Source organism: Mchenga conophoros, linkage group LG6 (genome assembly GCF_057382185.1).
Source record: "Mchenga conophoros isolate Kocher_MC1m ecotype Shallow Benthic linkage group LG6, M_conophoros_male_GT1.1, whole genome shotgun sequence".
In the NCBI taxonomy this organism is placed as follows: domain Eukaryota; kingdom Metazoa; phylum Chordata; class Actinopteri; order Cichliformes; family Cichlidae; genus Mchenga; species Mchenga conophoros.
The window spans coordinates 10,483,201-10,493,115 of record NC_140531.1 but is presented as its reverse complement, the minus strand read 5'-3'; the positions used below and the strand labels follow the sequence as shown (position 1 = coordinate 10,493,115).

Genomic DNA, 9,915 nt, shown 5'->3' with positions numbered 1-9,915 from the left:
TGTAAAACGTGGGAGTTTTTACGTCCTTTTTAAAAAAAATGAATTTCAGATTCTGACTTGATGCATAATCAAGACCAGTAAACAGGTTAACAAAAAATTCTCTAATGGAAAAGAAACTTTAGGTATTCTTTTAATACAACAGGGTAAATGCAAACTTCAAAAATAAGTTTGCTGTCATTCAGATCTCAAGGAGATCAACGAGAACGCAGCGTCACAGCTGACGGATACCTCTTTTCCTCTGATCAGATTCAGCTACGGTTTAATTGTTTTTCTTTTCTTAAAATCTTAATTCTAAAAACAAAAAAGGGGAAAAAAGCTGTGCCATTACTTACACAGATATCCATCTCTAAGCTCTCCGTAAATTATCAATACGATCGATAAGTCATATCTCAATCAAAGACACTACAATGGCTATTTACGGCTAAATAACAGGAAGTATTGATACCAATACGGCTGGTAAACAAACATCAAAAAGGAAATATTGAACAAAACATCCACAATACTGAAAAGGAATAAGAAGACATCAGAAAGTGCTTCACTATAGATTTTAAACTGGACAGCTAGCAGCTCAGGATGGTTTCCTCCTTAAAAATAAAAGGCATCTTTAAACTGCACATGCTCAGTGTAAACTGTCCTCCCCAACAGCGACTGTTACTGGCATCATTAGTGTCGTAAAAACAGTTTTTCTCTGTATTATGCAACATAAAAACAAAAGAGTTAGACTGTGTGTTGCCTCTTTCATATCAGATTTTGTATGTTAACTGAATTTTTGTTGTGTCCTTTCTTAAACCGATGGTGATTTGCTAATAGGGTCATTTTGTCTCAACTCAAACAATTTTTAGAATTTTTCCTGGTCCTTCCAACCATGAAATTAAATCAGGATCTGTCATCAGGGAAATGTACCACAAAAAAATTCTAGGTATGGTCTAGTTAAATTATATTATTAAAAAAAAATTATTTAAGGTCCCATATTTGAGCAAACACCAAAAAGAATTTGAAAAGTACTCTACATGCTTTATTTTGTCCATTCGTCCATTGTCTTCTGTGTATCCTTAATAGGGTCATAACTATAAACCATTCAGAAAAAATTACCAAATGTTTTGCAGTGTGGCGGTCCACGTCCATGTTGATTTCTTGTCTATGGAATTAATTTCTGTTACTGTCAGTCTCCTGAAAATTACAATACCACTACAATACAATACTAACTGGCAAGAGAAAATATTTTGTGAATGAAACATAATTCATGTTCATTATTATTATTATTATTATTATTACATGAATGCCTATACTTTCATTGATATTTGGAAAGTAGTAAAATATTTTTTACTACTACTGTATAGTTAAGAGTTTAATGATAATGTATTATCATATATCATTGCTTATTTATTTTTACAGTATCCACTAGAACAGCGGCATATGGAGCCTCTTGCAGAAAGGCAGAGAGGTGACAGTCATCATCCTGGCAAACTAACCACAAAATATCAAAGTTAACCTAATAATTCAAGAGGAAAATATTCCACATCAGTTTTATATGGACTAACATTACTGTTCTGTTATGAGTTTAAGATTGAGCTTCTTTTAAATGCTTTATATTCAGTTTAATCTTCAGTCGCACTGGGGATTAATAAAGTAAACAATCTCTCTGTATGCCTGTGTAGCTATCTATATTATAAGACATTAAACTGTATTAATTAAATAACAAATAAAATCACAGCTGAAGACTTGAGCACCATGTGACATGATTAACTGTTCGCAGGATTACTAAAATGATTGAAACATGAAGGTGTTTTAGCAAAAAAGCTGGTCAAACATTAAACTGCAAAACTGAAAGTGCTGTTTGAGTCTGAACATTTTCAACTCACCACCAGAAAAAGATGCTGTTCTCCACAATATGTAAATAAGGATAGAGTATAGGCGATATCAGCAGCTGTATCAAAATGAGAATTTTATATCCCCCATAGTTGAGTATAGGCATTCAATCCAAAAGGTCACATGTTGTGGAGAAATAATGTGAATCTTTTGTGCAATCAAATGTTTTATTTTTATTTTAATAGCACAACAAATAATACATTTGTTAATAAATCTTATTCAGACACAAGTTTGCTTGTTGCTTGCTTCCTCACAAACGACCATTTCTGCTCCTTACATTCATCACCCTGAAAACAGCACAGTGAACAAATCATACTGAAACACTGTGTTTATTTCAGTTACAAAAGTTATTTTTATTTTAGGTTTCATGAAACACATATATATTGTTGGCAGTACTTTAGATGAAGGCAGCATGCTGCTCTCAGACTTACACTTAAACTCAAAGGGTCTATAATCTCTAAACTGATATATTTTACAAAGAAATCCTGTCTGGGCAGCGTCTGGATTTGGACTTAAGAGCTCGTTGGCATTTCTAAAACAATAGCAAACCTGCACACCATACATTGTTTGGTTTTTTGTTTTGTTTAAAGTTGTAGATATACATTAGAGACATGGCAGATTTGCATATATTCTTCAGGGTCTGCAGTCCTTTTCTCTTCTTCTGTGCTCCTGTGAGAATCTAAAACAAAGGTCACATAAATCATGGGGTTAAATTGATGCCTGTGGGACAAAATTACTCCAACAATATTCAGGACAAATTTATTTTTCCTCTGCAAAAAAATGAAATTGAGTACAAAGCATGTGAAACTTTTCTGTCTTGTGTTGTGTTCATTTATGTCTTTTCTTTTCTCTTTAATGTTTCTGTCCATTATATGTGCAAGAACAAACTTCTGAATCACCTCTTAGTGATAAGTGTCTACAGTTTCCTTTCTCGTTTGGCTCTGGACGAAGGCAGTCGCACTTTTCTCCTCTCCCTCTTCCTTCTCTTTCCTGCTTGGCTTCTCAATGTCCTTGTCTAGTCTCGTCTACTTTTCTACTTTTGCCCTGGATGACTCTCACGGTCTGTTACAACCTAAAAGAGGAATTATGGATTTGAACAACTGGTCCCTGAATGCAATTGACACGCTCTTCTCAACGAGAAGCCTGGGCTTGAGTAAGTCCGAGTGTCCTTTCCTGCCGGATACACAATGGACAGGTGGAGGAACTGGAGGGTCGTGTGCCTGGCGGGACTGTCAATCGAGAACATTGTAGACATCTACCTTTTCGGAACCACGATAACAGGGTTCTTGTTGTTCGGAGTTGGCTTGGCCCTGGCTTATCAAAGATAGCAGAATTGGCTTTTCAAAACCCCACAAGGCTGCCCGCTGTGATGGAAATGATGGGACGGGTCGTGACTTCTCAAAATGGGCTCATTGAACGCAGCACGGATAAGATCTTGGAGAAGCTCACGGCAGTCTCTGCTCTCTGAGCACAAGATTGATAACATCTCAGAGAAGCTCTCCAACGGGAGACTGAGAGACCAGTGACGGACTGTTAGACCAACTGTGAAATTGACATGCAGTTGTTCGCACTAAAGGAAAACCACCATCATTTCATGCAGCTACCATATCGGTGTCAGCTGTGGTCTCAAGGCTGGAGCTGATACGTATGTATGTTCGGGGGGTCCAATTTCACTGCAGATGTAAACATTGCATGTGACAAATAAAAGGCTTGATTGAATAGCTTCAGACTTATGTTCAAAGAAAAGAAAAGAAGCCCTCAAACCTCTACTCTACTTTATGTGTTGATTTAATGAGCGAGTTAACTTTGTTTCTCTCTTCTCTCAAACGTCTAATCTCTCTTCCTCCTCTTCCTCTGTGTTTTATTCAGTCGTACCGTTTACAGCAGCGAGCAGGGCTTCTTCTTGACCTTGGCGGGCTGAGGGCAGAGGACGGCACGAATGGCCTCATCAAACACAGTCTTCAGACCACGCTGGGTCAAGGCTGAGCACTCCAGGTATTTGACTGCATCTATACATGCGAAGACACATATATGTTAATAAAAGAAGAGAAAGAACTACAAAGACAAAGTAAGAGAAGAAAGGTTTGCTGGTAGTGGAGAAGAATAAGTTCAACTTTCAAAGAACACTATAGTCAACTACAGCTACTATACTTTTACTGTGATGCCAGGAAATGAGGGGAATAACAAAAATTTGCAGAGGCAGTCAGGCTACAAAGTTCTCTAGCATCTTCATCTGCTAGTTTCATATCTTCACTGGTGAGGAGAGCTTCAAATCTTAAAGTGCTTTTCAAGCAAATAAAGTAAGAGTGACTGACCTATCTCCTTAGCCAGAGCTAGGCCCTGTGGATAGGTGATAGGCGCCAGCTTCTTGTCCTTCAGTTTCTCAATGGTATCCTTTTCATCCCTCAGATCCAGCTTAGTGCCAACCAGGATGATGGGCGTGGAGGGGCAGTGGTGACGGACCTCAGGGTACCACTGGCAGAATACAGAGTAAAGGAAAACTAAATAAGAGGCAAGAAAGGGGAACACGCAAAATCAAGGAACGTGTTAGAGGCAAAAAACAGAATCAAAGGCGGAGGGAGATGAAGCTCTGATGCCAGGTGTTACAGAAAGGTGGATGAAGGCATGAAAAACAAATGATATGCTGTAGCTATTAAAGATGAGAGAAATACATCATCCAACTTTCACCCACAGCATCAATCATTCATCCACATCAATTATTAGACCTGTTTAGGCTTTTTCTCCATTTTGTAATCCAAGTACCTATTTTTTTTCTCTATAATAAATTCCTGCTTTTGTTCTGTTTGTTCTTTTTTACATTTTGTTCCTCGGCAGCTGAGAGACAGGCCTCATAAAAAACAGCCAAAACTCACCTTAGCTCTGACGTTCTCATAGGATGCCGGGCTAACCAGGGAGAAGCAGATTAGGAAAACATCCTGGATGGAGAGACAAGGAGACAAAGAATTAGAATAGCTGCTGCAGTTTTAATTAGCTGACATGTTATACAAGTTCTGTCTGTGTAACTTTATGTCCATTAGTTACTGTGTGTGCCTGTGTGTGTATGTGTGATTCTGTACCGTCTGTGGCTAGGACAGTGGGCGGAGCCTGTCATAATCTTCCTGTCCAGCTGTATCCCAGAGGCCCAGGTTGACCGGCTTGCTGTCCACCATCACATTAGCTGAATATTTGTCGAATCTGTGGGGAGAGTAGAGAAGGTCAGCGATCAGCCAACAAGTCATAGGCAACCTTTCATTTCATTGGTTATTCATTCATTCAACAATCTTTCAATTCACTGATTGTTTAACCAGTGAAACTCCTGTAATGGAGAAAAAAACAGGACCATACTTGAAATACCACTGTTCACAAAAACATTAACCAACAACATTACTTTGGTTAGTTTGACACAAAAGCCATCCTAAGTCAAAGTCAAAAGTCAAAGTCAACTTTATTTGTCGATTCTGCCACATGTACAGGACATACGGAGAATAGAAATTGCGTTACTCTTCACTCCCTAGATAAATAGCAAATGAACATTTAAATATATTTAAATATAAAAGTGATTAAAAAATGCAAGTAAAATAATTAAAAAGTAAAAATTTAAATAAATACAATTTTACATATAACAAGAAAGCTATATAATATACAATATAATGGGTAAGTGACATTGAGTGTAAACCAGGCAGAGTAGTGCAAATAGGCAAATAGTGCAAATGGAGATTTGGTAATGTATGGTAAGAGAAAGTGTAACAACAAAGTCTTATGAGGTAATGGCAGTCCAATGCTCCACAAAGTGACTGGTAACTGGTGCAGGCCAGTGAGTGAGTCAGAGAGTGTGTGTGTTTGTGTGTGTGTGACAGAGTTCAGTGAGACCGTGGAGGAGAGAGGGGAGAGGGGGCAGAATCGGGAGGGAGTTAAGCTTCCTGACAGCCTGATGGATGAAGCTGTCCTTCAGCCTGCTGGTCCTGGCCTGGAGACTCCGCAGTCTCCTCCCCGACGGCAGCAGCTTGAAGAAGCTTTGCATTGGGTGTGTGGGATCAGCCGCTATGCAAAGGGCTTTTTTAGTGAGACTAACCATGTCTAGTAAGAGAGAATAATACATAATAAGGCAGGGCTGCCCCCGTGTGGTCTCATAGTAGAATAACAGTTTAATTTCTCATTTTTAAAAACTTGAGAAATTTCATCCAAAATGTATTCAGGCTCAAATGAAACTGATAACACAAATGTTTGCAGACACAGATGTTTTTTTACAGAAAGAAAGAGACTAGTGTACCAGATTAATCCTGTTTTATGGCCTGTCCGAGGTCTACCCCGCCCTTTGCCTAATGACAGCTGGGATGGGCTTCAGCCTCCTTAATGACCCAGTAGTTAAAAAGATGGATGATTTCCTGAAATAGAAAAGTCACTGAAATAACGTTAACTGTCAAACATAGAACAACTATGACAAACAGTCAACACTATCTGAGATCCTGCTGGTGGTGTGATTCTGTTTGTTGTTTAAACATATTTATAGAGTTAAGAGTTCAGATTGCTGGAAGAACAACATTCACGCAGTCTGATTGCTGTTTTTCTCCCAAAATGTAGAAACACCTGCTAACCATGGCACACTCTGCTTTTCCATTAGGTCTGTGCAAATACTACTTAAGTACACTCATCCTCCTGTGCCATTAGTGATATTAACAGAGTGTATTTTTTGACATATATAATATAGTTAGTATAGTTATTATACTAGCCGTAGCTGCCCCGCTTATTTTAGACATTCACAATAAAAAAGTAAGCGATAATATTTCAATATCAAACGTCATAATTAAGGTCAACATCTAAATAATGCTGTGTACAGACTCACACAGGTGTTAAATTACAGCATAAACTTACCTTAGACCTTCCTCCGTCATTCTCCTCCTAATTGTGCTCGGAGACACAGAAAACATATCGGCAATTACCCCGATGGTTATCCAGGACAGCACTAAAGTCCTGAGTGCTGCAGCCGGGATTTCAAGACGTGGACGACCAACATTTGAAGACTGTTCTTCCTCGGCGTATTCCAAACGAACACGGTGCTGAATTGATCTTAAACTTTCGACAATGCTGTCATCGATGCTAACATCTTGAAGAGCAATTATCATCCCAAGCATTTCAGAAACATCATCTAAACGACTCAAAACAGTATCTACAGGTAAATGTATCTACCCTCTCTATCTGATCTGCTAAAATGAGCAGAATTGACTGAAGTTCACATCAGTCCGCCATCCTCCCTGACCTTTGACCTAGCACGTTTTTGCTACCTGTGGCAGCCGTCCGCGGAGCAGGTATCCAGGAAAACTAGTCGATAGTAAACGATCAGCCAATAGGCGCAAAAGTCAAGCCCACTTGTTGTGTGCCCACCTTATTACTAAATTAGGCAGAGCACTCTGAATTGAATCAGGACATAAAGCACGGTCTTTATGTTGCTTTATTGAACACTGTCCATCTTACAACTAGCCACTTAACGGGGCTTCCTTCGGACAACCACATCCGGTTCAAAGGTCATCACATTAAGACATAGCCATATCAATACATGACACCCCCCTTTTCCTTAGATTCAAACTTTAGTTGTAATAACTTTGATGTCTTTTTTTCCCCCAACATTGAACATTCTTCTTGTCTTACTTTCTAACAATTATATAATCTAAATGTCTCACCACACATGTACCTTTCTTTTTTCAATATATACATGTCGAAATACACATATGAACTTGAAACTTGCCAAATGTAAGTTACCTCTTCACCTTAACATATTATAGTTCATTTCACCACAAAATCACGAAACCTCTCGGGTATCTTTTTAGCCCTCTGTGATCTACTTGGTCTCTCTGGCCCCTGGGAGCCCTCTTGTGGTGTTGGAGTGAAGGTGTCAGTCTTTGTGGGTGTTTCACCTTCCTCCCTTTCAGGTATTGTGTCATAGTGTCCTTCTCTGGTCTCATTTGTCTCGTATTTCTTCACATGTGTGGTATTCCGGTGATAGCGAGCTCCTGTTGGTGATTCAATAATGACTTGGTTTCCAGTTCTGCTTACAACTTTGTGTGGTGTTGCGTTGAATGGTGTTGTAAACTTGTCCACTTTGTCTTGTTGAACCAGCACTGTGTCTTCCTATTTTTATTTATTTTTTATTTTTATTTTATTTATTTTTATTTTTATTTTATTTTTCTGAAATTACACACGTTACTAACGTGTGTAATTTCAGAAAAATAGCTCTACCATTGACCAATCTCACCTGTCCTAAGGTTATTTTTCTCACCTCCTATCACTTCCTGTTCCAACACATGGTTGTGTTTTTGTGTAGCTTATCTGGATAGCCGAAATAACTAAAAACTTATAGATAACTTCTTATTTCATAGTTTAATCTTCACTTGCTTCATCCGAAGCACACTCTCTTGTATTCACTCCCTGTATTTTTAGGAATTCGCTACCTTAGCTTAGCTAAGCCAAATAACACAGACCAATTAGTTAAACTACATGAATGTCTCAAAGCCATAAAGACCTGGATGACCTCTAATTTCTGCTTTTAAATTCAGATAAAACTGAGGTTATTGTACTCGGCCCTTAAAATCTTAGAAATATGGCATCTAACCAGATTCTTACTCTGGATGGCGTTACCTTGGCCTCCAGTAACACTGTGAGGAACCTTGGAGTGAATTTTGACGAGGACATGTCCTTCAATGCACATATTAAACAACTATGTAAGACTGCTTTCCTCGATTTGAGCAACATCTCTAAAATTAGAAATATCCTGTCTCAGAGTGAAGCTGCAGTTATTACTTCCAGGTTGGACTACTGTAATTCATTATTATCAGGATGTCCTAAAAACTCCCTGAAAAGCCTTGTAGTACCATATCACCCTATTAGAGCACGTCACTCTCACACTGCAGGCTTACTTGTTGTTCCTAGAGTATTTAGAAGTAGAATACGAGGGACAGCCTTCAATTTTCAGGCCCCTCTTCTGTGGAACCAGCTTCCTGTTTGGACAGACACTATCTCTACTTTTAAGATTAAGCTTAAAACTTTCCAAAATATATAATTAGGGCTGGACCAGGTGACCCTGAATCCTTCCTTAGTTATGCTGCAATGCGGTGGGCTGCTGGGGGATTCCCATGATGCACTGAGTATTTCTTCTTCAGTCACCTTTCTCACTCACTATGTGTTAATAGACCTCTCTGCACTGAATCATACTTGTTATTAATCTGTCTCTCTTCCACAGCATGTCTTTATCCTGTCTTCCTTCTCTCACCCCAACCGGTCCCAGCAGATGGCCCCGCCCCTCCCTGAGCCTGGTTCTGCTGGAGGTTTCTTCCTGTTAAAAGGGAGTTTTTCCTTCCCACTGTCGCCAAAGTGTTTGCTCAACAGAAAGGCAGTTGTTAGAGGGTGAATGGCAGGAACACTGTGTCTGCTGCCTCTTCTCTTGCCTCTGTGTATCAGTGAGTATTCAACAACAGTTTCTATATTTAACTGCTGGTTCTTACTGCATAATTCTGTCTGTATAATATGAAAATGATTCAATGCATCGAGTTATGCCAAACCTCACAGAAACTGTGCACGGTGGGTATTCTGAATTGCTGCTCGGCACATATATGCAGACCACAGTCAGAGCCTTACCCTCTGCTGCTTGAAGTCACACAGAGGTAACCCACTCGCTCTCTGTCAGCACGCAGTCGCAGACTCGTGAGCGAGGTTTTTTTTTTCTTTTGTTTTGCTCTTCTACTCTTAAGAGCTCCATTAGCCACACAGAGGGCACAATATGTTCTGCATTGCTTCTCAAAGTTAGCATTGGTTAGTGATCATGAGCTGTTTTAGGTTTATAAATCATTGGTTTACACCACATTCCTCTGAATTAATGTCACAAATTGACAAACTGACAGTGAGATACAGTGAAGTGTGTAGAACATGTAATTCAAATCAGAGCACGAGCAGAACAAGAGCATGAAGCTGAGATCAAACTTCATTTGCTTCCATCTATAAGGTGCAGGTCACTGAGGTCTTCTGACAGAAACCTGCTGGTGGTTCCTCGTTCTA

The 9,915-nt window shown here is 39.2% G+C and overlaps 1 protein-coding gene and 1 long non-coding RNA gene across 2 annotated transcripts; both read right to left on the bottom strand.

Annotated features, from left to right (window-relative positions):
• Positions 1 to 2,197: 2,197 nt before the first annotated feature.
• LOC146572116 (ras-related C3 botulinum toxin substrate 2-like) lies at positions 2,198 to 4,868 on the bottom strand. The gene is made up of 5 exons (XM_085278466.1): positions 4,863 to 4,868; positions 4,743 to 4,805; positions 4,185 to 4,344; positions 3,745 to 3,878; positions 2,198 to 2,548 (listed from the first exon to the last, which is right to left on the bottom strand). Exons 1-4 carry the CDS (start codon positions 4,866 to 4,868, stop codon positions 3,748 to 3,750), a joined length of 360 nt encoding a protein of 119 aa, XP_085134592.1. The 3' UTR covers positions 2,198 to 2,548; positions 3,745 to 3,747.
• An 85-nt stretch (positions 4,869 to 4,953) lies between these two features.
• LOC146572115 (uncharacterized) lies at positions 4,954 to 7,429 on the bottom strand. The gene is made up of 3 exons (XR_014892658.1): positions 6,742 to 7,429; positions 6,140 to 6,254; positions 4,954 to 5,946 (listed from the first exon to the last, which is right to left on the bottom strand). It is a non-coding gene; the product is annotated as an uncharacterized LOC146572115 (long non-coding RNA).
• Between the last annotated feature and the right edge of the window lie 2,486 nt (positions 7,430 to 9,915).

Coding starts and splice junctions, on each gene's coding strand:
- LOC146572116 (XM_085278466.1), bottom strand. Junction 4,345..4,742: donor ATGAGAACGTCAGAGCTAAG/GTGAGTTTTGGC, acceptor GTATTCTGCCAG/TGGTACCCTGAGGTCCGTCA. Junction 3,879..4,184: donor AGCTCTGGCTAAGGAGATAG/GTCAGTCACTCT, acceptor TCGCATGTATAG/ATGCAGTCAAATACCTGGAG.